This window comes from Dipteris shenzhenensis, chromosome 29, assembly GCF_047967505.1.
Source record: "Dipteris shenzhenensis isolate YYH24624 ecotype China chromosome 29, Dip_SZ_1.0, whole genome shotgun sequence".
Taxonomy (NCBI): domain Eukaryota; kingdom Viridiplantae; phylum Streptophyta; class Polypodiopsida; order Gleicheniales; family Dipteridaceae; genus Dipteris; species Dipteris shenzhenensis.
In genome coordinates, this window is record NC_141624.1 from 31,255,161 (window position 1) to 31,282,561 (window position 27,401).

At 41.7% G+C, this 27,401-nt stretch overlaps 2 protein-coding genes across 2 annotated transcripts; one reads left to right on the plus strand and one right to left on the minus strand.

Moving 5' to 3' along the window:
- The first annotated feature begins 12,297 nt into the window (after positions 1–12,297).
- Positions 12,298–14,264, plus strand: LOC147882705 (jasmonoyl--L-amino acid synthetase JAR1-like). Its single transcript, XM_087400482.1, has 4 exons — positions 12,298–12,662; positions 12,793–12,894; positions 13,077–13,843; positions 14,128–14,264. The coding sequence occupies exons 1-4, from the start codon at positions 12,298–12,300 to the stop codon at positions 14,262–14,264; spliced, it is 1,371 nt and encodes a 456-aa protein (XP_087256608.1).
- Positions 14,265–14,856: 592 nt separating this feature from the next.
- On the minus strand, positions 14,857–27,249 carry LOC147882706 (jasmonoyl--L-amino acid synthetase JAR1-like). Its single transcript, XM_087400483.1, has 5 exons — positions 26,885–27,249; positions 26,653–26,754; positions 25,674–26,470; positions 25,182–25,418; positions 14,857–14,951 (listed from the first exon to the last, which is right to left on the minus strand). Exons 1-5 carry the CDS (start codon positions 27,247–27,249, stop codon positions 14,857–14,859), a joined length of 1,596 nt encoding a protein of 531 aa, XP_087256609.1.
- Between the last annotated feature and the right edge of the window lie 152 nt (positions 27,250–27,401).

Consider the following 27,401-nt stretch of genomic DNA (forward strand, 5'->3'; position numbering starts at 1 on the left):
CATTTGAAGAGTTTTTCTTCATGCTACTTGAAGGTTCAAATCTCTCAAGCGCTTGAAAAGAAGCTGGAGAAAGCCAAACATTCTATGTCAGAGGAGGATCTTGGTGTTCGAGCTATAGATCAAGGAGGCTCAAAGCATACTGAGAATAAGACATGAGAGGGAGATAGCAAATGTATATCTCTTGCAATGTGTATTCAACAATACATGATAGGCCTTTTATATAGAGAGAGCCCTTTGAATAGTCAACACATGTGGGACCTCTGATCCACATCTCTCCTTGTGGATTTCCTCAGTCCACATCTCCACATCATGTAGTCCACATCCTAGGGTGGCTACTTTATACATTCCTATACCATACCTTAGCCTCTAATTCATGTGCACATGGCACGATATCTCAACACCTTCCCTTGGTGCCCCATGATCCATTGGCTACTAGAAGGTGATCAGATGTGACTTTACATTCCATCACCTTCCCTTAGTGCATACCTTGCTACATAAGGTGGTCAAGTGTGGCTTTTACATTTCAATGCCTCCCTCGAGTGCTTACATGGCTACTCTCAAGTGGTCAGGTTTGATTTACAAACGTGTCAGCTGAAGGTGGCAAGGTTTTTGCTTCTCAATACATGTTGTCAATGATGTTCTCTTCTTTTCTTGATGTAGCTTGATGCATTATGCTTTGTTCTTCCATGTGCCTTAATGATGCCATGTTCTGTGCTATCGTCGTCTCATGCATTTGTGCTTTTGGCATGCGCTAGTTTTCCATTTGTTGCAAAGGTCTTACCATGAGCTTTGTTTTGCTTCAATGGAAGTGTCTAATTCCATACAATGATTTTGACTTAATAGGCACGTAGAGCTCAAAATGACAACAACTTTCTCTTTTTGGAGCATGTGCAAATTCCTCCTAGATTGCAAGTTACGCCTTGTCGAAGTTTTATGAAGAAGAGGTGGCCTGATGATGTGGCACAAGGATTCACATGTTGCACTCACACTGTGCTTAGCAAGAAGCTATGTGCTTAGGTGGCACTTGGTGATGTGGCACTTTTAACTAACCCCATAACCTAACCATGGTTATTGTGGAGTTGGGTCTTATGTGCCACATGGCAAGCTACTGGCCAAGCTTCACTGACCCATGGTAAATCTGACCTGGGGTTAACTTTTCTTGGGTTACCTTTACCCAAGGTGCCACATGTCAAAACACAGACCACCCAATGAACCCAAGGTTACATGGACCTAACCCAATAGGTTCCTATCTGCCACATGTCAATTGTGGGGAACCTTTGGAATTTTTGAGGTGGACGATGTCTCTTCGTCAATGGAGATTTCCATTCATGGTCCATCTCACCGGATGGAGAAGTCTGCTTGCAATATGTAGTCGGCATATGGAGGTGTATGGAGCATCTTTTGCAGAGATGGTGTTGACAAGCTCTTCTAAGCTCTTTGTTTGGAGGCAGGCTAAGGCAATTTGTTGGCTGTCTAGCGGCTGGCTTGGCAATGGAGGAGCCGTTGTAGGTTGCCTTTGGAGCCATATGCTCCTACTATTGCCCCCATGAACATCAGTTTGATCATATCCCAGGCCAAGAATTACAACACATTCCTTAGGCGCAAACACCTAAATGCAGAAGCGCGATGTACCCCCAGGCTTGACCCTCTTCTGCCCCAATGATGCTGCTTTTCTTCTATCCTTTTTCTCTCTAAGAACGAAGGGAAGCTATCGAGAGCAGTTATGAAGGCGCTTAGTAGTTCTCTGATAGCTGCAGATCCGCCATCGTTTTGCATGTAGGACCACATTAGGAAAAGTGGGAAAATCTCGTGAAATTGAAACTCTCCAAATTGGTCTCCAAGTATGAAAATGTGCTCCTTTTTGTTCAATGGAGCTTGCTTAAAATCATCAAGTTTTGTTTCTTTTATGTTAGTGGCTCCTTTCATGTTTTCTCATGATTTGTAAAATATTTAGCATTGAATTGGTCTAAAGGCTTTCGTGTGCAATATATGAGCTAAGGTCGATTTGGTTTGCATGCTACTCACTATTACTTTTGTGATTAGTTTCCATGTTTATGATGTGCTATATGTTCAATATACATGTATATGATAGGTACTTCCATTACAAAACATTCCACATGTATGCATGTGATGATTGACTACAATGAGTCCTACCTTTTTAAAGCTCTAAGCAACTTAGTTAACATAGGTGAATACAAAGTTGTTATATATTGATTCTGTTGATCAAGATAATTAAGAATAATTATTATTAATTAAGAATAATTATTATTAATTAAGATAATTATTATTAACTAAGCTAATTATTATTAATTAAGTTAATTATTCTTAATTATGTTAATTATTATTAATTAAGACAATTAATAATATTTTTAATTAAATGTAATTTTGATCCAAAATTTGCTTTATAAAATGAGACCAAGTTTGAATGAATGAATATAGAAAAGTGGAATACAAAGATTAGGTCTAATTAACATTCATAAAACAAGATTGAGTTTGAACAAGCAAGACTTAATACAAAAATGAGACTGAATTTAAAAATTGCTTCATAAAATAAGACCAAGTAGAAAAAAGTAGATTGCAAAGGTTGAGTATGATTAACATTCATGAAACAAGATCAATAACATCCACAAAAGAAGACCAATCTTTACAATTTTTCTTTGCATACATCAAGTCTTTTGCTAAAATGAAATTTAGCTTTCTATAATCATCCAAGATTTCATCAACACACAAAACGTCCTTTCCATTATTGTTCTCAGGCATTTTAAGGTTCTCTTGGGCTTTCAAGATTGCATTTTGTGGTATTTTGAACTCACTTCATTTATTTGGAACTTTTGTTGTGCTCCAACTCCATACTATTGAATCGACATGCTCCCAACGGTCTGCATCCCCCATATATCACCACTCTCTATTCCAGCAATTAGCATATCATACTGCATCACTTCATCTTCCTCTATGGATACGACTCCAATACTGCACAAATATCTTCATATAATTAGTGGATGCCTTTTCTATGTTCACATTTGACAATGCAACACCTAGCCAAATGGGATATATATCGTCATCTAGTAACACTTTCATAAGATTGCCTCCTTTTGTCCCTGGAAGGGACTATGCATTCATGCTAGCTTTTTTGCTAATCAGGGCCGATGGCCCTTCTTCATGAGTATCTGGTCAAGCTGACCCTATTAAAAGAGGTTTAGGCTACCTTAATCATACTTAAGCTTCATTTCATATTTAATTTGCAGAGGTTAAGCCTTTTAAATGTATAACAATGGGTTCCATTCCATGGATTCCATATATTTATTGGCCCTTCACCCTCTTTCACCTCTCTCCTCCTCCATTTTTATTCATCTTCCTCTTCCCATATGAAATTTACTTTCACTTTCTTCTTTCTCTCCCAATTTACTCATGTGGTCTTTCCCCTTTACATGTTATGGCAAAAAGGATTATTATAGTCGTCCTTCATGAATCTCATTGCATGTGAGACAATGCTTGGAAAATCAAGCTTGGTGAGCAAACATATTGTTTTTTATATCCAATCCAAGGTGCAAAAGGAAATGTAACAAATATAGCCAAATTTTAAGTCAATATTTTACACTCATAGTTTGGTATTTTGCTACTAGTTGTGTTGAGTTCATATTACTTCAAATAAGTTTCCAACCTACATCACTATAAATGGATACATGATTTATCACATAAATGACATATTGAAAGTTTTTTGATTGCAGAATCATACTACAAAGCGTCCTGCCACAATTATCAACAAGTAGAGAAACAAACCAAAAATTTGCACAAGGAGAAATGAAAAAGACTCCAAAAACATCATTCTTGTGGTTCAAAATCTTCATGGAAAAAAGGATTATCATAAATATCTTTTCATTTTCTATTCAACATCATGAAGGTCTAGTCTTCAAAAACATACTATTTTTGTGGTTCAAAATCCTCATGGAAAAAAGGATTATTAAAATAGCCCTTCAATTTTTTGTTGACCATCATGAAGGTGCAGTCTTCAAAAACTAGGGCCTCAAGGCATGCGGGATAGTGCCTAGAAGATCTATTTTTTACTCAAGGTGGCTTGGTGACCAAACATATTATTTTTGCTACCCAATCCAAGGTATGAAAGGAAGATGTAATAGCATGTAATAAAGGCATCCAATTTGCATGATCATCCAATGAAGTCTTCACAACTGCAAGAAGGAAATGGAGAAATGTCAACCTTGTATTCAATACCTTTTAGCATTGATCCTTCTATAGAAGCAATGAACTCATCATGCTCCATGGTCTTCACGACTGTTGCATCCTTAACAAATGCATTTCATGACCAATGACCTATGAATTCTTTTTTCCATTTCTTTGGAGATTTTGTTTCGACATTTGATTGCTTTGTCATCTCGGCGCCGAGGTCAATCTTCATGCAATACTATTGTTTCATCATGGGCTTGAATTGGCAGAGCACAACTTGCACCAACCATTGGAGTTGATACTTCTAATATGACAAACCCTAAGCTTGTCAACCTGGCAATCTTTGCACTTGTCAAGGACGTTGCTGATTGAATCTTCCACCTTCATTATGATGGTCCTAGAATACCTGTAATGCTAGTTGATGGCTTCCATGTGTGGGTTACATCATTTCCACAAAACCAAATCATTTGGGACTGCACTCCAATTGGTGTTTGAATCCTCCCAAAAAATGATGGTGTAACAACTCCACGTCAGTTTTCACGATCCTTTATATTGACAAGCTTGTTATATTTTCCTCCTTGTGCAAGCTGGCAACGGACTTGGCTTGTTATAGGGACTCTTCGCAATGCCCAATTTGCATCATGCACTTCATATTCTTACACACTCTTGGAATCATCATCCTCAAAACTCTCTGTAGCAAATTTAGTACTAGATTTGGGAGAGATGCAACACCCATTTCCTTTGCAACATTACTTGTTAGATCTTGGCATCCCCCTTCTCTTGTAATGAACATTTTTGCTGGCGAGGGACTACCACGTGTCCTCAACCAACCCATTAACCCTGCCCCTTTATTAATATTGCCCACTACAAAAACATTCATGTATTTTGTTGTCTTTATTATTTCAAATCATTACAATCAATGCGTTTATTTTACTCACCATGACAGGAGGACATACTGGTTATGGAAACGCTACCAAACCATGATGCGAATTGGAACCATAATGATTGTCATAGGAATTCAATTGCTAATGAGAATGCAGCAATGACGAGTGATCATATAATTACAAATTATTACTTTGACTGTGCGAGGTTTATAATTTTCATAATTGTTTACGAAAATTATAAAAAATAGAGACCAATACCCCTTTCATCGACAGTACAATGAAAGATCATTTGTATTAGTGGTTAATGAGAGATAGACGCCAATAGACCACTTTTGGAGACAATAATTTTTATTAATGGTTAATGGAAGATAGAGGCTGTTGAAGGCATAGCCTCCACCCACGTGGACACTGACCATGGGATAGGTTAAATACACCTCTAGTAAGAGGGAGTTATTAGAACAAGGTAGTGGGATCATTTTGTAATTGTAGGGACAGTTGTAACTGTGCCTAACAACACTCCTTAGTGGCCTGATCCACCACATAATGTTTTTGACTATGACTATTACATTTTGAAACTTACTGTTGCCTTACAATAGTCAAACTAATCTCGGATGGCTATAAAACCTTGTATCAGCTCCTGTTGAGAGTTTGAATTGTTGAGGAGTTGTATTCTCTGCCAAAAAATAATATACAAGAAGCATACTACCTTTTGCAAGATTTCCACTCTGTCCTTTTTATATCTCGTGATAGTCTTTTGTAGTTCGATTACTTTCCGGCTATACTCCGACTGTTGGGACCTTGTTGTCAAGAGTGGAGATGTGTTTGTGTTTTTACTTTATCTGAAGACACTCTAAACACTATTGGCGATCCTATCAGCATTCCTACCCAAAATTGCCGATTTTCACTCAAAGTACAACAAGAGACACTGTTGATTATACGACGTGAAACAACAAACAGAGAAACATACAAACCACAACTCCAAAAACAATGAAGCTCCCGACTGCATCGTAGGATTGCACTTGCGTGCGCAAAGCCGACGAATACACTAACGAGTACAAACGACATCATAAACCGCATACGGTAGCAATTATCGAAAAACATAGGAAATTCTATCCTAGTGAATGCACTAGTAGAGGAGGATCTCACACCACTACTTTAGCATTCGCGCATATCCGTATCGAAAAGCAATACTCTACCAAAACGAACTTGGACTAGGCTCCATATAGTTATCATGAAGCGGTAACTGTAGGAGCAATCATTTGAATCCAGAAAGGCTCAAGGTTTCAAGCCGCATCTCATAAAGAAAGACCCCAACAAACCCAACAACAATCAAAAAACTGTTGGCAATCAGACTCCTATTGGAAAAACGACGTATGACAGCAACATCAATAAGACACCAAAACAAGCACAGTACATCAAGATCGGCAAAGAAGATCGCAACATTAACATTACAATTTCACTGTGAAGGCAGCACGCAAAGCTTAGTTGATAGCACTGCATTTCTAGCACCCGGTAAGCTACTGTAATCCCACCTTTCTCATTTTCCTTTCATGGAACGACTAGCCCATGTCAAATAGCTTCGGAGAGGAAACGTCGCCTCGCCATATTGGTTTAGCATATTTTACACAAAATAGAGCTCGGGTAGAGGCTGCTTCCCAAACAGATGATCCATAGGATATCTTTCATGACCCTGATTATATTCCTAGTGGGACAAGTTCCTCTAATAATTCCCTACATAGCCAAGAGGTGCACGAGGCAAAAACTAAGCTAGAAACATTAATGCTATCCACTCCAACATAGGAATTACTCCAAAGAACACTTGCCACTAATATTGCAGCTGCAAGGAAGAAACTAAATTTCAACCCCCTCCCACCACCTCCAAAGAAGAAGAAAAAGAAGCCTGTCAAAGTTCAAGTTCACACTCAGCACAAAATGCAGAACCCATTGGTCAAAGCTACAAAGTTTACTGGCAAGAAAGGTCAAGACCCTGATAGCGATGTTGGGCAATTTGAGACAAGGTGGATAGCTAGTGGATTTGGACAACTGCCAGATGATACTAAGAAGGAGCAATTTGTTGTGATGTTCAAGGTAAAGCAATGAATTGGTTTATGCAGTATGGTATTGCACATTTTCACACTTATGATGAATTGAAGATTGCTTTCTTAAGTCGTTTTAGGAAAGAGAAAACACCAGAGGACATTCTGAAAGAGCTGAGAACAATGAAACAGAAAGATCTCATGGTTGAGGACTATTCACATATGTTTAGAAACCTCAACAGAAGGCTAACAACAAATCAAAGACCTATCCAGGAGCAACTGGGAGACTATTTTTGCAAAGGATTAAACAAGGAGCTGAGAACTGTAGGGAGTAGCTTGGAGGAGCAAATGAGAGAGAGAGAGAGAGAGATGGCTGTGGACACTACCTTCATTGCTTTCTGTTGGGGCTTGATAATGGCCAGTAATACACCCCTGCACATATGTGCTGCTACATCTGCTGTTGCTCGAAGACTGTTGGCTACTGCTACTGAGATCTGCTGAAGTTGATGCTGTGTTGCTGCTCTTGAGAGGGGTAAAGGTACTGCTGGGGTTGCTGATGGCCTGAGTCATGCTTCTGGAGGTAAAGCGAACACGGGAGGCCCTTGCTGAAAAAGGGAATCTTACAGGAGCTTCTGCTTCACTGGGAGGCTGCTCACTGGCCGATCTAGTCTGTGGCCTTCCAGATGCCAATGATGCAAGCCATGCCCTCCCCATCAAAGTCTATAGCCTTCACATCTCCTGAAGGAAAGGATGAGGAGTGGATGAAATAGGAAGGGTTGTATTGTATCTCCCTAACTATAGTTGTTTTCTATACAAACCGACCAGCAGGTTGACCTAGGGGACAGGGAAGACCTGGGACAGATCCCCTACTACATTGCAACCTGGCAAATGATACCTCTGGTCCAACCACGGCCAATCACCCTGGGCCAAGCAGAGGTTGGGAAGGAGCCTACTTACAACCAGCTTTCAGATGACATTCCACCTGACACGTGTTACCTGCATCAAATGACATTTCATGCTCCTAGGACTGTCACAACAGATTCTTTGCGGGAAAAAAAAAAAGGGACTGTCACAACAGAAGAGACAATCACCCTGGGCCGAGAAGAGGTTGGGAAGGAAGCTATTACAACCAGCTTTCAGATAACATTCACCTGACATGTGTTACCTGCATCAAACAAATGATGACATTTCATGCTCCTAGGACTGTCACAACAGAAGAGCCAGCCATGGAGGGATAGAAGGCAATCAATAGGTTCCATGAGGCAGCCAAGCAAGAGGATACATGGATTGCCACAATCAAAACTGCTACTTGGCAGGCGATAGTAGATCAGCAGCTGTACATGCACAGCAAAGACATTAGTACCTGGTAGGAACTGACAGACTTCCACAGAGCTACAAATACCAACAGGCAAGCCAGCAGCAGCAGCACAGGAAGCCGAATAGGCCATCCTGACATGGGGACATCAACGTATGCCTCCCCTTCATTCCTAATCAGCCCACAGCAGTTTGGCCTCTTCATTAAGACCCCACTTAGCAGACTCAGCTCACTTAGAAGGCTCTTCATTCATGCCTAACGAGGACCTCTTAGTAGTACTATAGCACTAGTGGCAATCAGTGTACCCAAGTGTACAATGCCAAGCCATTATCAATAAGCAGCAGGTAGTGAACATACATGGAAGTCTTCCACTCTAATAAGTAATCCATGTGTGTATTGAGCACAATAAGTGTCTATGTTACAAGGGAATTAAAGAAATCTCCAGCTACAGATTACCTTGAAACAACAGCATAGATATTGGACCTGTTTTGCCAACAAATATCCTCTACAGAGCCTCTCATGGGGAGGTTGATGAGATTGATTTTGGAAAAAGGCAACCTTGTGATGCCTAAGGAGCAACACATGGTACTGGAGGCCTACTTCGACACACACATAAAGGACTTGAACAGGTCCAGCATGAAGGCAGGGAAGCAGGACCAGGCTTGCGACTGATTCGAGAGCACTTCTGGCCAGGGAAAAGGCCTGGGCTGGAATCAGGTTGGATGAGTCTAGGCCAGTGGCAGGCTGCCATGTGACCAGACTGGGCAGTAAACTACAGCAGACCCAGTCAGATCTACAGACTGGTGGGTCGCCTATTACAGTCGGCTGCTTTTAGGGCTGGGACTCCAGCCTATAAACGGCCTATAAACGGGAGCTATTCCATGGCTCAAACCATCCATTCGATGAGCAGATTTTGGGAACATTCCAGCCTGCTTCAATGTGCCCTCCCAGAGGAAGTGGCTGAGTGCAACATACAAGCAGCTCATAAGTCCTCACCATTGGCCCTCACAGCAGCAAGGAAGAAGGGATCACTGAGGGAACTTGTGCCTCTGCAAAGGCTGCATTCAGAGCAGCAGGGAGGTCAAGGAAACATAACAAGCACTGCCTTGGAATTGGCTGTTCATAGGAGCAGCAAGGAGGGGTGATTGCAGGGCACACATATGAGGCCCACTCAAGCTCTAGAGGAGCCCTAGTGTTTTAGAAGTGCCAAGGGTAGGAGAACAGCCTTATATGAACAGGGGTACACATCTAGTCAGCATCCACTAATACAAGGTGGTATACTGGGCATTGTGTCCACATTGGACAGACATATACTGTGCTGGTTCTACATCTCTCTTTTGAGCACAAAAACTCTCTCTCTCTCTCTTGGGTTAGCTTCCACTGCACATACCCTCTCTTGTATTCTCTAACACCACTAAAGCCTTATGTATCCAGTTCATCGTTGTAACTGTATTTGCATATGGGACTAATCTTAAGTTCCCCGAGTTCATAGATCTAGTAACACTTTCGTAAGATTGCCTCCTTTTGTCCCTGGAAGGGAATATGCATTCATGCTGGCTTTTTTGCTAATCAGGGCCGATGGCCCTTCTTCATGAGTATCTGGTCAAGCTGACCCTATTAAAAGAGGTTTAGTCTACCTTAATTGTACTAAGCTTCATTTTGTAGTCAATTTGCGAGAGGTTAAGCCTTTTAAATGTATAACAATGGGTTCCATTCCATGGCTTCCACATATTTATTGGCCCTTCACCCTCTTTCACCTCTCTCCTCCATTTTCATTCATCTTCCTCCATTTAATTCGTTGTCAAATTCTATTACTTTAGTGCAGGGAGTTAGTGGTTGTGCCACCTTGTTTTTATCCATTAGGCACCTCCATATGTTACACCAGCCAAGGAGGCGTGGACTCCAGAAGTCTGTTTATTAACTAGATCTTTTTGGGGTTGGTCACCAGCGATGATCAAGTCATATAAATAAGGTATCATGATCGTCCTCTTGTTCGCCTTTGTGAAGAGATACATGGTGGCATTCAAGGGACTATGAGAGAGACTGATCCTCAAGAAGTTGTCATCGATCTTCCAGTCCCAAGTGTTCCAAATGACAGGCTTTTGGGACTGTTCATTGATTTCTTGGTGTAGAAGGGTAGCAGGAATCCGCTAAGATCTTCCAGAGAAGTAATCTTTGAAGGTTCTAAAGAGATTCAGGAGGGACGTCTATACAGAAGCTGTGACCCTTGAGCTGTGACCCAGCGGCATAGTTACTAGGGAACGGCAACTTTTTGGGATGGGCGAGCGTGGAAGGCGTCAGATGACATGCCATCAAATGACATGCAAATATACCAAGACATGAAAACAAAATCCCTTTTTAACACTAAACTTTCCATCTCAGCTTTAAACTTTAAAAAAAACACAAATCGCTCAGAGGAAGGGGCCAAGAATAAAGACTGAGAGAAGGGCTGAGAGGAAAGGCTGAGAAGAGCGGGCTGCGAGGAGTAAGGGGCCAAGGTGCTGAGATGATTGCAAGGTAGATAGCAGGGCAGGAGTGCCAGGAGTAAGGGGCCGGCATGAGGGTACTCAGGTACATCTGGGTATGGGGTTACTTATTAGACTAGTACCACCTTGGGTGGGTAAGCACTTCACCAAATGGAGTGGGCTAGAGAGCTCAACATGTGACCCTCACGTGCAGACTATGGGCTGTAGGACTAGGGCAGCAACATGCCCTATAAGCCAGCCACAAGACAATCCATCTCTTTGGCATATATTCACAGTCCCTTGCGGAACGAGCTTGCAATGGTGCCGAACTTGAGCTACCTATGCGACAGATTCACAATACTGTACTGCTCATGCCCAAAAGAATAGGTCACTTCATGGACACGTTAAAAGAATTTACTCACTAGAATATGGTAGCATCTATACGAGCCTAGGACTTGCCCAGATCTGCAACGTTAGATCTGGAGTCATCGATGTGATCCCTTAGAACTGCTACCATGATTTTGGCTCGGAATCTGTTAACCTGCGTGTATTTATCAGCCTGGCAGCCTCTTTCCTCCATTTCTGATGCATCTCAGCCTTCTTGTCAGCCCTTCTATATGCATCTAACGCAGCATTGAAAATGGTTCTATGCCTGAATTCCGCATTTGCAGCAGGACCTTTTCTACTTTCCGCAAAACTCCTTTCTTTCCAAAGGCATCTATTAAAGAGCAGAAGGTATGAGTGTCTTCCTTCACTCCCATAGATCGCATCTCACGATAGGCAGTAGGCCTGCTTTACCATAGGCGTGAATGAGAATATTATACGTTATGGTATCACCCCTATAGTAGTATGTACGCATGAAATCAAGTACAGTCTCCATCTTCTCATATTGACACTCGATTGCGTATGCTTGTATAAGGGTGTTGAATGTGATAACATCAGGTCGACATCCAAAGCTTTGCAGCTTCATGTACCATTGCTCCATTGCTCTGATATTCCCTGCCCTTGAAAATTTTCGTAGGATAGCATTCTGGGTCCTACAATCGCAAAAAAATCCATGCTTTCCATCGAGGCGCCGGGCCTTTTGGAGGTCGGGAACTTGGCACGCTCTACTAAATGAACGACACCAATGCCCGACTGAGAGAAGGGTCATGCGGGATCGAAAGGGGTGCAGGGAGAGTAGGGTGTGAAAAGACAAGCGTATTTCTTTGGAGACGAAAGCAAGCGTATTTGTTTGGAAGCCTATTTCAAAAACCCAGCGTACGCGTACGTAAGAGGAGACAAGGGTCAAGTGTTTGGGCAATCATATAAAAGGGGTACATGATTCTTGCAATCTCTAAGAACTCACCACCAGTACCTTCAACGTCCTCTCTTTCGCGTCTTCAAGAATAACCCGTCTACAAGGCTCTCCAGATATGGCTGCAATTCAAGCTACCCACCTGATACTCCAATCCCCCTCGGAACAGGCTTGTGGAAACGACGCGGCACTGGTCTCCAGATTCGACAATCTAACTCGAGATTCCGCGCAAGTGCAACGCCTAGTTTTGCAAAAAATCCTGCAGCGCAATGGGGAGACGGTGTACTGGCAACAGCAGCTCAACTTGCATATGAAGGCGAACGGATCGCGGCAGCCCACGGACGGTCGTGCGCTGGAGGAGAGGTTCCGAGCAGCAGCGCCTCTGTCGACGTATCAAGATATTGAGTCTCATGTAGAGGGCATTGCTGACGGCAAAGGCTCCTCTTTACTGTGCGGTGATCCTGTGATACACCTGAACATGAGGTATGTAAGCCATTGCATTTGCAGTCCGATCTAAGAACGAATGTGACGCATGGCGTTGTTAGAGCTTCAAAGCAAGCCAGGAGATATAATTGGTGCCTAATTCATTGTGGTTGTACACTGAGTAATGCAGCTCCGGAACATCCTCAGGAAAGCCTAAAAGGTTTCCTGCCACTCAACTCACAGCCCAGCACCCTATCGACACCATGTGGCTGAGCGCGGCATTCAGAAACAGGTTCGCATCACAAACGCGTACCTCGTCTCACCAATGGATGAATTTTGTTTCTCGTAACTGGGCAACTCCGAGTTTTGACACAACACAGAATATGCCACCCTGCAAAAGCGAACTTTTACGAGAGATCCATGTGCTTCGTCCTACCTAGTATTTAAGATTGAAACACTTGTATGTGTTGGCAGGATTTACCCGATCTCAGACGGAGGAAAATGCCTGGCTTTTGTCCATGCACCCAAACGTTTCGACACAAACTGCGGGATCAAGGCAGGCGGCGTGACTGCCAACTACTTTTGGAGCGACGCGTTCAGACATAAGACCCAAAGGCGCCCTCCAATGGTCAATTTTGCGAGCCCAGACGAAGTGATCTTCGAGCCCGATGCTCAACAATCTATCTACTGTCACCTTGTTTGTGCACTGGTGCGCTCTACAGAGCTGGAATTGTGTTCATCTCTGTTCCCTTTCAGCATCATCCAGGCTTTCAAGATGTTCGAGAAAGTCTGGCCATATATCTGCGATGATATTGAGAGAGGGACCTTGAGCACACGGATCACGAGCCCAATTTTAAGAGCAGCCATGCGCGAAGTCCTATACTGGCCTAATCCACAGCTTGCCAAGTTTGTTCGGAAGGAATGTGAAAAGTCGTCTTGGTCCGGCATCGTCGAGCGATTGTGGCCAACGTTAAAGTATGTGCACTGCGTTCTAACTGGTCCGATGGCATCCTATTTGCCCTTGCTAAGATACTACTGTGGACAGTTACCATTAGTATGTGGAGACTACGGGTGCTCTGAATGTGCTTGGCTCGGCATTAACATGGACCCGAGGTCCACACCAGAGGCTGTTTCGTTCACACTGGTACCACATCTTGCATACGTGGAGTTTTTGCCTGTTACATGGACCGCGCTGAACAGAAAAGTCTCGTTGGAATGGAGCAAGTGGAAGTGGGACAAGAGTACGAGATCATTTTGACGACGTATGCAGGTAGTATATTTGCCTGTTACACTGCATGGTAGCTTCAGCATTGCACCACTTGTGAAATTGTTTCGTAGGCACGAATTCATAATTTCAAACAATGGATCACTCATGTATGCACATACATACACGATTTTTTACATAACCAGTCCTGTATTAATCGGTTTAATATGTGTGCCAAGAATGCCTAATTCCATAACAAGGTGATGAGTATGCATCTAGAGTGCAAATTGAACTTAAATTTGTGTTCGGCGGTGATCACAGGGCTATGTAGGCATCGAGTGGGCGACATTGTAAAGGTAACGGGGTTCTACAACACGGCTCCACAGTTTGCATACGTGGCGAGGAGGAACGGCCTCCTAAGCATGTGCGATGACAAGACGGATGAGAAAGAGTTGTGAGAGGTGGTGGAGAAAGCGGCGGAAATACTCAAGGAAGCGGGCCTCGACCTAGTGGAGTACAACAGCTATGCATCAAAAGGTGGAGAAGGGGAGGTAGCGGGTAAGTATGAGATATACTGGGAAGTGAAGGGCGGGGAGGTGGAGGTGGAGAGGGCAAGCTGACTGCTGGAGAGATGTTGCACAACAATGGATAGGGGGCTAGGGTACTTTTATAGGAAGGGCAGGATGGAGGGGATGATAGGACCATTGGAGGTGTGTGTGGTGAGAGAGGGCACATTTGCGAGGATGGCAGAGGAGGCAATGCGCAACGGTGCCCACCTTCTACAGTACAAGACACCCAAGATGGTGGTATCACCACCTCTCCTAGCTGTGCTCCGTGTCGGCACCCTTGCTCGTTTCACTAGCCCGCCCATGCCCCCACAACTTGTCGCCCCCCAACCCCACCCCTCTCATCCTCCTACCCGTGTTCTATCTTCACTCTAAGTTAACCAAGCATGTCTCACTCTTAACATCATTGAGCACTACTATTTACACTCACTATCACCAGCCACCACAGGTCGCCCCCAACTTGGAGATTAATCTCACATCACGATCATCCAACAATAGGACAAGACAATGCACTCTGTGCCTCCCTATTGTAAAACCATGTTACCTTTACAATGTCACTCATGTAATACTTGCATAGCCCTGTGACCACCACGGTACAGAAATTGTGTAATTTCTTTCTCATGCTTATAAATGGTATGATCAAAGGCATTAGCTTTTTAGGGAAGCTCTAGTGTTGAAATTCTTGACACAAATAAGTGATTTGGTGTTAGAAATTATTGTTGGCACATATAAGTGACTATGTTATATAAAAAGTTGTGTTCATGTGCTAGTCTCAAACATATGAGCGATGTAGTGTTTGACATTATAGGATTAGGTTATATAAAGAATTTGTGGACTATAGCAAAACAGAAAACACCATCATTCTCGACAATAGAAGCCTCATGGGATGCACTATGAAGTAACCCCATGTATCACGTAGGTTCAAGGGGTATTTTAAAAACCACTTAACTCAAATTTTCCCCCCAATAAAAACATTCCTCTTTACTTTTGTAATAAGTGAATTTATTCTGAAATTTAATTAAAAACCCCTGCTGTTATTGTAAACGTGTTACATTTTCTAATAAATTTGAATTGAAATACCCCTCCTTTTGAATGCACGTGGTACAATAAATTCTATGAGGTGAACTCCCCAAAGTTTAAGCACAATCTCAGGTGGTAGCATTTTGTCAAAGACTTGGTCAAATGATCCAAGAGTTGATCATTTTTTGTGCAAAGTGCAATGAATTTGTCCACCAACACCCACATAAATCTCATGAGACATTTGTTAAAAATTCTCTAGACTATTCTTTTGAAGGTATCCGGAGTGGCATTAAGCTGAAAATCATGGCATTGAATGCACTAAAGCATCTTATTCTATCACATGAAAACTTTAGGACAACATTGCACATCCTATAGACGATTACAGATCCTATTAATTAGATCTTTTTTAGTCATAAGAAGTCTCAAGTAATGCACTTTTGAATGAACACTTGGTTGCATGTATGTGTACAACAAAACTTTTATGTCATGAATAAATTCCTATCCCCAAAGAGTCTAGGATACATGCTTCACATGCAAAATAGTAGTTCCAATGTTTGATGATCACAATCAAGAAGGCAATTCCATAATATTCTAGTCTCATATTCAAGTTTGGAATTCTTAGGTTAATTTACACATCAAGTTTGTGGAATTTTTTTATCTATATACAATAAATTGCTCGAGTGTCATAGTACTTATGGCTATATGGATCCAATAGATAACATGGACAATTACTCTTATCTTGAACCAATCAAGAATGAGGTCATAGACCTTAGGTAAAGTATTCCACCATCTTTCAATATTCACTTTTGCAATCTATTTTGGAATTCGCAAACAAAATTTTATTCTTATATATACAAATTTCATAGTGAACACCTCTTTCTTGAGCTTGTGCCCTCCCCCCGAATGCAATGAAGCGTCCCATTCTATTACATGAAAACTTTAGGACAACATTGCACATCCTATAGACGATAACCATCCTATTAATTAGATCTTCTTTAGTCATAAGAAATCTCAAGTAATGCACTTTTGGATGAACACTTGGTTGCATGTATGTCTACAACAAAATTTTTATGTCATGAATAAATTCCTATCCCCATAGAGTCTAGGATACATGCTTCACATGCAAAATAGTGGTTCCAATGTTTGATGATCACAATCAAGAAGGCAATTCCATAATATTCTAGTCTCATGTTCAAGTTTGAAATTCTTAGGTTAATTTAGTTACTAAGTTTGTGGAATTTTTTAACATATATACAATAAATTGCTTGAGTGTCATAGTACTTGTGGCTATATCGATCCAATAGATAACGTAGACAATTACTCTTATCTTGAACCAATCAAGAATGAGGTCATAGACCTTAGGTAAAGTATTCCACCATCTTTGAATATTCACTTTTGCAACCTATTTTGGAATTCGCAAAACAAAACTTTATTCTTATATATACAAATTTCATAGTGAACACCGCTTTCTTGAGCTTGTGCCCTCTACTCTCAACCAATAAATGTTACGATAATGAAGCACCAACATTTACATATAAGAATCTCGATAAAATTACGATAATAGCATGCATAGGTGTCCCAAATTGGATTAGCATACACGTGTTATATTTACTCACATTTATAGGTGCAATTCATCACGTTCAATGATATGGATTAAAAACAATTACTTATGCTTCAAACACAAGTATGGTTACATGGTCCTAAAAAATAAGTGAATTTTTCTCAATGATAATTATGACAGCTGATCATCTAAGAAATTCCATAATTTCACCCATCAAATGATATAAGATGCAAGGCTTGAGTCAACAACCAATCTAAAGAGGCAAAAACAAGAGCCCTCTCATAACTTATTTATGGTTTTTATTGTATCTAGACTTTTTTTATATATGTTACAAAAGAGTTATGCTTTTTGTACTAATACTCTACTTATACATGGTGTTCTTTGGGTCTTGCATAAGAGGTTATATGTTGTGAGTCGAATTCGCTGATTAAGGTACAAAATTTGTGAAATTCAAAGAGAAGGAAGTTTGATACACACACTAGGGTACATATCTTGATATAAGCTACATGAAATGATGATTATGTAGAAATTGATTGGCTAACATGAGTCAGCAAGAGTAGACTTGAAAATTGTAGGGGAGTTATCACAAGATCTACCTTCTCCATTGAAATTTGTAAGGGAGGTATCGCTAGAGGTGCCTTCCTCATCACTAACAATCAACCAATTTTACTTGAGTGGTTACATGTGATCGAGGTGTGGAGTGCATTTCCTTTCTATATGTCAAGGTTGTTGGCCAACAATGATGTGCGATTAGTCTCCAAGTTGGTCCCTACCCAGGGATTATGTTAATGTAATATTGTAAACATGAACATGTTATTAACGTTGCGTACTTACATTGATTTCTCATGCTAATAACATGTGTATTATCGTAACTAGTCAAAGATTAACCAGGTAAACCGGCTATTTAATTATCCCGCCAGGATATTCAAGTATCCCACGAGGAAATTTTATTCTCGACGGGCTATTGCAATAGCCCAGGGGCCCCCGCCAAGAGATGACTAAATCCCGACAGGCTTTCTTAATACATAATATAAATGTCCCCATTTTTGGAGAAGCATGTAGAGACATCTTCTTGGGCAGCACACCCTTGCTAAGGCTTTGTTTTTCACTGCTCTTAGAACTAAGCTCTGAAATGATTTGTTGATTGGGCCATTTGTTAGGCCTACTGTGTTGGTCTTGATACAGACATTTCTTTAAAGTGTTGATGAGACCTAGCTTGTTACGTAGATTGGGCTAGTTGCCCTTTGTCGAGCAAGGGTAGTCCATGATACGTATCATTGCAAGGACCTCCGACACTCAGTTTGTTAATTGTAGAGTTTGTGTTTAGGTATTTGGGCCATTTATCCTTGTTTGGGAAAGAGTAATCCTAAAATCTATTCTCACGTGTTGCTTGTGATTGTAAGCTATTTGTTGTGTATTGTGGGCTACTAGTGCTATTATTAGGTAGTAGTAGTCCTCGTGTGATGTTTCTGACATAGGTATTGTGCAGTGGATGGATCTTGGTTTAGTTGTCGTATAGTGAGTTGGGAAAAACTAATCCCTGAGGAGGCCATTCATCTTATTTGCATTTGTGTTTTGTTGTGTGGTTGACTTTTGGGCTTGTGTCCTATTCTGGGCAATATATGTCCTAAAGAAAAGCTCACTATTGTGTTGTTATTTTTTGAATCATGTGTATCTTGTATTGTTAGGCTTGTGTTGCAGTCTGCATGCATGTATTTTTCAATAATAATTTTTATATAGGACCACATGTGAAGACAATAGAGAGGCTTTCGAATTATACATTGGTAACTCTAGAGAGAAGATTATAGACTGCTACTAGGTCTCAGGTATGCAAAAGCTTATGTTTTTTAATTTTGCAATGTTTTAGTTATTAAGAATATATGTAAGTGCTATTGCCTATTGCTTTGTAAAATGTTAGTTTAGTATTTCATTGTTGCATGTTCATATTGTAAACTCTATGGAATATGAGTTAATTGCTTAAATGTGTTCATGGAAAATTATGTGATAAAGGTTGATGTAAAAGATGTAGAATCCTTAGTCATTATTAGAAGCTAGAAGTTATTGACTCTCCTAAGGGATTTGTGATAATTAGGCCTTATACTAGAACAAAGGAGTCAATGGAAGATGGTACAGATCCTAGTTTATTGCAAGTAAGTCATCCATGCTCGTCACAAGGCTCTAGACCACAAGCAATAGTTACAGAGTCTAATCTTAGTCTAGTCCTTTGGTCTCTTGCCCTACACTTCTCCTCTACCCATTGAGCATCCCATAAAGATATCCTTTCCATATCTTCAGCTACTCATTGGAGTCCTAGGTCAATGACACACTCAGTGACATTTCCAATGACACTGAGACACGTGTGCTTGACCACCTCCGGGCATCATAATCTTTCGTCTATCAAATTTCCTTTTCCTTTAAGGGACCAAATTTGTGAAATTCAAAGAGAAGGAAGTTTGATACACACACTAGGTTAAAAAAAGCCACCTGAAATGATGATTATGTAGAAATTGATTGGCTAACATGAGACATCAAGAGTAGACTTGAAAATTGTAGGGGAGTTATTACAAGATCTACCTTCTCCATTGAAAGTTGTAAGGGAGGTATCACTAAAGGTGCCTTCCTCATCACTAACAATCAACCAAATTTACTTGAGTGGTTACATGTGATAGAGGTGTGGAGTGCATTTCCTTTCTATATGTCAGGGTTGTTGGCCAACAATGATGTCAAATTAGTGTCCAAGTTGGGCCCTACCCAGGGATTACATTAACATAATATCGTAAATGTGAACATGTTATTAACGTTGCGTACTTACGTTGAAAACTCATGTCAATAATGTGTGTGTTATCGTAACAGGTCAAAGATTAAATGGTAAATCGGCTATCTAACTATCTCACTGAGAAAATGGATTATCCCACCGGGCCTTGGTGGGATAATCCACTTTCCTGGCTGGCCTCGGCGGGATATTCAATTATCCCACCAAGAAATTTTATTCCCGGTGGCCTATTACAATAGCACCGTGGGCCTCGCCAGGAGATGACTAAATCCTAGAAGGCTTTCTTAATGCATAATATAACTTTCCCAAATTTGGAGAAGCATGTATAGACAGCTCCTTGGGCAGCACACCCTTGCTAAGGCTTGGTTGTTCATTGTTCTTAGAACTAATCTCTGAAATGATTTGTTGATTGGTCCATTTGTCCTACTCTTGGGCTGTGTTGGTCCTTAATACAGACATTTCTTTAGAGTGTTGATGAGACCTAGCTTGTTACGTGGACTGGGCTAGTTTTCCTTTATTGGGCAAGGGTAGTCCATGATACATATCATCGCAAGGACCTTCGACACTCAGTCTGTTAATTGTAGAGCTTGTGTTTAGGTATTTGGGCTATTTGTCCTTCTTTGGGCAAGAGTAGTCCTAATGTCTATTCTCACGTGTTGCTTGTCATTTTATGCTATTTGTTGTGTACATATTGTAGGCTACTAGTCCTATTATTGGGCAGTAGTAGTCCTCGTGTGACGTTTCTGACATAGGTATTGTGCAGTGGATGAATCTTGGGTTAGTTGTCATATAGTGAGTTCGGAAAAACTAATCCCTGAGGAGGCCATTCATCTTAGTTGCATTTGTGTTTTGTTGTGTGGTTGACTTTTGGGCATTGTGTCCTATTCTGGGTAGTATGTGTCATAAAGTTTAGTATTTTATTGTTGCATGTTCATATTGTAAACTCTATGAAATATGAGTTAATTACTTAAATGTGTTGATGGAAAATTATGTGATAAAGGTTGATGTAAAAGATGTAGAATCCTTAGTCATTATTACAAGCTAGAAGTTATTGACTCTCGTGAGGGATTTGTGATAATTAGGCCTTATACTAGAACAAAGGAGTCAATGGAAGATGGTACAGATCCTAGTTTAGTGTAAGTCAGTTAGCCATGCTTGTCACAAGGCTATAGACCACAAGCAATGGTTACAGAGTCCTAATCCTAGTCTAATACTTTGCTCCCTTGCTCCTACACTTCTCCTCTACCCATTGAGCATGCCATAAAAGTATTCTTTCCATATCTTCAGCTGGTCATTGGAGTCCTAGGTCAGTGACATACTTGGTGACATTTCCAGTAACACTGAGACACATATCTTTGACCACTTCTGGGCGCCATAATCTTGCCTCCATCAAATTTCCTTTTCCCTCTCCTTAAGGTTGCATGTTTGCTGCACTCAGTATTGCATGAGTGAAGTCATCAAGTGGTGCAGATGGCCGTATAAATGACCAAGTGTCGACATCCTACATAACTTAAACAAACCCTACATAACTCCCCACTACCCAAGAATGACACACACGGTCGACTAAACGAGTAGGAGCCGAGTCCCTTCTACCCAGTAGTGCACACTTCTAAGAACAACGTACACAGTCGAATAAATGACTAAGTGCCAAACTATACCTAGATATTGGTTGGAAAGGAAGGTGCTATGTCTCAACGACACACACGATCGAAAAGATGACCAAGTGTCGAGGAGAGTAACATAATTATGCGAACAACCCATCTTGCCGAATGCATGACAAAGAGCTGACAGCTAGGTACCATATATATGGCATACTATTTTACTAATTATAGTATTTTTGAACTACCTAATATGCCGACAGTACAACATCAAGCTGAACATTTTTACATTAACTACCTAAACTAGTGAGACGACTCATTATGTCAAATGAACGACAGAGCCGAATCAAAACCACGAAATTAAAATTCAAAATAACATAATGATAAAGGTTTAAAATTTACTTGAAGGCTGAAGGCTATAGGACAAGTAGGTTGTAGGGAGATGAATGTGAGGGAGCCCGCTACGGGCCCGCCATATATAATAAATAGCCCACCGAGCTTTTTGATTATCTCGGTAGGTCTCGGTAGGCTTTTGGGTTTTCTCTTCGGGCCCAGCGAGAAAAGCATATTTCCTGGTGGGCCTTGGTGGGATTTTGCCAAATCTCGCTAGGGATTTTGCAGGTTATCAGGTCACTGCACACCGGCTTTTTACCAAGCTCTTAATAACGTGATGATGTGAAGTGTGTTACACACATTATTAACGTAAAAAAGGCTTGTGATGATTACGTAATTACTTGAACCCTGGCCCTACCTATGGTGGGTGATAGTGAGTGTGGATAGTACCCAATAATGTGGAGAGTGAGACATGTAGACTTAGAGCAAAGATAGAACACAACCCATAAGATGAGAGGGGTGGGGTTAGGGGGCAACAAGATGTGGGGGCATAGGCAAGCCGGTGAAATGACCAAGTGTGATGGAATGGAGCATGGCTAGGGGAGGAAGTGATGCCACCACCTTTGGCATCTTGGTTTCACAAGAAAAAAGTGTGTGTGTATTCGTGTGTGGTGTGGTGTGGTGTGTGTGTGAGAGAGGAGTGTGGTGAGAGCTCGACACCTCTGCTGTTCAGCCTCGTCAGGGATCGCATGCAGCCTGCCTCTCCATTCGTACATCTGTACGGCCACCGTAATGTTTCCGTACGATAGTAGAAACAACTACGTCAGGTTTGGCTTGCCTCTGCGCAGCTTTGAACGGAGCTCTGTACCTGCCTACATCGCCGTACCTTTTCTTGCAGCCTACCTTTCCGTACGTCCGTACAGCATGTCAGTTTTTCCATGCAACTGTTAGCCTTTCCGTACAACCGTCACTCTTTCCGTACAGCATGTCAGTCTTTTCGTACACCCTGTCAGTCTTTCAATACAGCCTGTCAGTCTTTTCGTACATCCGTACAGCCTGTCAGTCCTTCTCGTGCCCCATCTGCTTCTCTCCATTTGGGTGTGCATCCCATCTAGCCCTCCGTTTGTCTGTGAGCATGGCAGAAATAACCAAGTATTATGTCAAGAGAGCACTCTCTCCTGAACCTAAAAGACAATCAAGGGAAACTTCGCCCCCCATAGCTCCTTCATCTGAAGATGCTTCCTATGTGTTTGCCATGTCGAATGAGAATTTTCAACAAAGTAGAAGATGATGGATACTACCTACTCCGGAACTCACTTACAAGATGAAGGTGCCTTCTCTTGTGCATCCTTTGAAGAAGCTCTCTCAAACTGCAGTTATCATCTTTTTCCCAAGCAAAATACCCTCGGCTAATGAAGAATTGTTTTTAATCCATATCATTGAACGTGATGAATTGCACCTATAAATGTGAGTAAATATAACACCTGTATACTAATCAAACTTGGGACACCTATGCATGTTATTATCGTATTTTTATCGAGATTCTTATATGTACATATTGGTGCTTCATTATCGTAACATTTACTGGTTGAGAGTAGAGGGCAGAAGCTCAAGAAAGAGGTGTTCACTATGAAATTTGTATATATAAGAATAAAATTTTGTTTGCGAATTCCAAAATAGATTGCAAAAGTGAATATTGAAAGATGGTGGAATACTTTACCTAAGGTCTATGACCTCATTCTTGATTGGTTCAAGATAAGAGTAATTGTCCATGTTATCTATTGGATCCATATAGCCATAAGTACTATGACACTCGAGCAATTTATTGTATATAGATAAAAAAATTCCACAAACTTGGTGTGTAAATTAACCTAAGAATTTCAAACTTGAATATGAGACTAGAATATTATGGAATTGCCTTCTTGATTGTGATCATCAAACATTGGAACTACTATTTTGCATGTGAAGCATGTATCCTAGACTCTTTGGGGATAGGAATTTATTCATGACATAAAAGTTTTGTTGTACACATACATGCAACCAAGTGTTCATTCAAAAGTGCATTACTTGAGACTTCTTATGACTAAAAAAGATCTAATTAATAGGATCTGTAATCGTCTATAGGATGTGCAATGTTGTCCTAAAGTTTTCATATGATAGAATAAGATGCTTCAGTGCATTCAATGCCATGATTTTCAGCTTAATGCCACTCCGGATACCTTCGAAAGAATAGTCTAGAGAATTTTTAACAAATGTCTCATGAGATTTATGTGGGTGTTGGTGGACAAATTCATTGCACTTTGCATAAAAAATGATCAACTCTTGGATCATTTGACCAAGTCTTTGACAAAATGCTACCACTTGAGATTGTGCTTAAACTTTGGGGAGTTCACCTCATAGAATTTATTGTACCACGTGCATTCAAAAGGAGGGGTATTTCAATTCAAATTTATTAGAAAATGTAACACGTTTACAATAACAGCAGGGGTTTTTAATTAAATTTTAGAAAAAATTCACTTATTACAAAAGTAAAGAGGAATGTTTTTATGGGGGGGAAAATTTGAGTTAAGTGGTTTTTAAAATACCCCTTGAACCTACGTGATACATGGGGTTACTTCATAGTGCATCCCATGAGGCTTCTATTGTAGAGAATGATGGTGTTTTCTGTTTTGCTATAGTCCACAAATTCTTTATATAACCTAATCCTATAATGTCAAACACTACATCGCTCATATGTTCGAGACTAGCACATGAACACAACTTTTTATATAACATAGTCACTTATATGTGCCAACAATAATTTCTAACACCAAATCACTTATTTGTGTCAAGAATTTCAACACTAGAGCTTCCCTAAAAAGCTAATGCCTTTGATCATACCATTTATAAGCATGAGAAAGAAATTACACAATTTCTGTACCGTGGTGGTCACAGGGCTATGCAAGTATTGCATGAGTGACATTGTAAAGGTAACATGGTTTTACAATAGGGAGGCACAGAGTGCATTGTCTTGTCCTATTGTTGGATGATCGTGATGTGAGATTAATCTCCAACAAGTTGGGGGCGACCTGTGGTGGCTGGTGATAGTGAGTGTAAATAGTAGTGCTCAATGATGTTAAGAGTGAGACATGCTTGGTTAACTTAGAGTGAAGATAGAACACGGGTAGGAGGATGAGAGGGGTGGGGTTGGGGGGCGACAAGTTGTGGGGGCATGGGCGGGCTAGTGAAACGAGCGAGAGTGCCGACACGGAGCACAGCTAGGAGAGGTGGTGATACCACCATCTTGGGTGTCTTGTACTGTAGAAGGTGGGCACCGTTGCGCATTGCCTCCTTTGCCATCCTCGCAAATGTGCCCTCTCTCACCACACACACCTCCAATGGTCCTATCATCCCCTCCATCCTGCCCTTCCTATAAAAGTACCCTAGCCCCCTATCCATTGCTGTGCAACATCTCTCCAGCAGTCGGCTTGCCCTCTCCACCTCCACCTCCCCGCCCTTCACTTCCCAGTATATCTCATACTTACCCGCTACCTCCCCTTCTCCACCTTTTGATGCATAGCTGCTGTACTCCACTAGGTCGAGGCCCGCTTCCTTGAGTATTTCCGCCGCTTTCTCCACCACCTCTCGCAACTCTTTCTCATCCGTCTTGTCATCGCACACGCTTAGGAGGCTGTTCCTCCTCGCCACGTATGCAAACTGTGGAGCCGTGTTGTAGAACCCCGTTACCTTTACAATGTCGCCCACTCGATGCCTACATAGCCCTGTGATCACCGCCGAACACAAATTTAAGTTCAATTTGCACTCTAGATGCATACTCATCACCTTGTTATGGAATTAGGCATTCTTGGCACACATATTAAACCGATTAATACAGGACTGGTTATGTAAAAAATCGTGTATGTATGTGCATACATGAGTGATTCATTGTTTGAAATTATGAATTCGTGCCTACGAAACAATTTCACAAGTGGTGCAATGCTGAAGCTACCATGCAGTGTAACAGGCAAATATACTACCTGCATACGTCGTCAAAATGATCTCGTACTCTTGTCCCACTTCCACTTGCTCCATTCCAACGAGACTTTTCTGTTCAGCGCGGTTCCATGTAACAGGCAAAAACTCCACGTATGCAAGATGTGGTACCAGTGTGAACGAAACAGCCTCTGGTGTGGACCTCGGGTCCATGTTAATGCCGAGCCAAGCACATTCAGAGCACCCGTAGTCTCCACATACTAATGGTAACTGTCCACAGTAGTATCTTAGCAAGGGCAAATAGGATGCCATCGGACCAGTTAGAACGCAGTGCACATACTTTAACGTTGGCCACAATCGCTCGACGATGCCGGACCAAGACGACTTTTCACATTCCTTCCGAACAAACTTGGCAAGCTGTGGATTAGGCCAGTATAGGACTTCGCGCATGGCTGCTCTTAAAATTGGGCTCGTGATCCGTGTGCTCAAGGTCCCTCTCTCAATATCATCGCAGATATATGGCCAGACTTTCTCGAACATCTTGAAAGCCTGGATGATGCTGAAAGGGAACAGAGATGAACACAATTCCAGCTCTGTAGAGCGCACCAGTGCACAAACGAGGTGACAGTAGATAGATTGTTGAGCATCGGGCTCGAAGATCACTTCGTCTGGGCTCGCAAAATTGACCATTGGAGGGCGCCTTTGGGTCTTATGTCTGAACGCGTCGCTCCAAAAGTAGTTGGCAGTCACGCCGCCTGCCTTGATCCCGCAGTTTGTGTCGAAACGTTTGGGTGCATGGACAAAAGCCAGGCATTTTCCTCCGTCTGAGATCGGGTAAATCCTGCCAACACATACAAGTGTTTCAATCTTAAATACTAGGTAGGACGAAGCACATGGATCTCTCGTAAAAGTTCGCTTTTGCAGGGTGGCATATTCTGTGTTGTGTCAAAACTCGGAGTTGCCCAGTTACGAGAAACAAAATTCATCCATTGGTGAGACGAGGTACGCGTTTGTGATGCGAACCTGTTTCTGAATGCCGCGCTCAGCCACATGGTGTCGATAGGGTGCTGGGCTGTGAGTTGAGTGGCAGGAAACCTTTTAGGCTTTCCTGAGGATGTTCCGGAGCTGCATTACTCAGTGTACAACCACAATGAATTAGGCACCAATTATATCTCCTGGCTTGCTTTGAAGCTCTAACAACGCCATGCGTCACATTCGTTCTTAGATCGGACTGCAAATGCAATGGCTTACATACCTCATGTTCAGGTGTATCACAGGATCACCGCACAGTAAAGAGGAGCCTTTGCCGTCAGCAATGCCCTCTACATGAGACTCAATATCTTGATACGTCGACAGAGGCGCTGCTGCTCGGAACCTCTCCTCCAGCGCACGACCGTCCGTGGGCTGCCGCGATCCGTTCGCCTTCATATGCAAGTTGAGCTGCTGTTGCCAGTACACCGTCTCCCCATTGCGCTGCAGGATTTTTTGCAAAACTAGGCGTTGCACTTGCGCGGAATCTCGAGTTAGATTGTCGAATCTGGAGACCAGTGCCGCGTCGTTTCCACAAGCCTGTTCCGAGGGGGATTGGAGTATCAGGTGGGTAGCTTGAATTGCAGCCATATCTGGAGAGCCTTGTAGACGGGTTATTCTTGAAGACGCGAAAGAGAGGACGTTGAAGGTACTGGTGGTGAGTTCTTAGAGATTGCAAGAATCATGTACCCCTTTTATATGATTGCCCAAACACTTGACCCTTGTCTCCTCTTACGTACGCG

What these genes read in the sequence shown, in the direction of transcription:
- LOC147882705 (XM_087400482.1), top strand. Translation starts at nt 12,298, where the DNA reads ATGGCTGCAATTCAAGCTACCCACCTGATACTCCAATCCCCCTCGGAA. An exon ending in GTGATACACCTGAACATGAG is followed by an intron (nt 12,663 to 12,792) that starts GTATGTAAGCCA and finishes TGAGTAATGCAG; the next exon opens with CTCCGGAACATCCTCAGGAA. An exon ending in AGCGCGGCATTCAGAAACAG is followed by an intron (nt 12,895 to 13,076) that starts GTTCGCATCACA and finishes ATGTGTTGGCAG; the next exon opens with GATTTACCCGATCTCAGACG.
- LOC147882706 (XM_087400483.1), bottom strand. Translation starts at nt 27,249, where the DNA reads ATGGCTGCAATTCAAGCTACCCACCTGATACTCCAATCCCCCTCGGAA. An exon ending in AGCGCGGCATTCAGAAACAG is followed by an intron (nt 26,471 to 26,652) that starts GTTCGCATCACA and finishes ATGTGTTGGCAG; the next exon opens with GATTTACCCGATCTCAGACG. An exon ending in TGGAGAAGGGGAGGTAGCGG is followed by an intron (nt 14,952 to 25,181) that starts GTAAGTATGAGA and finishes TGGTGGTCACAG; the next exon opens with GGCTATGCAAGTATTACATG.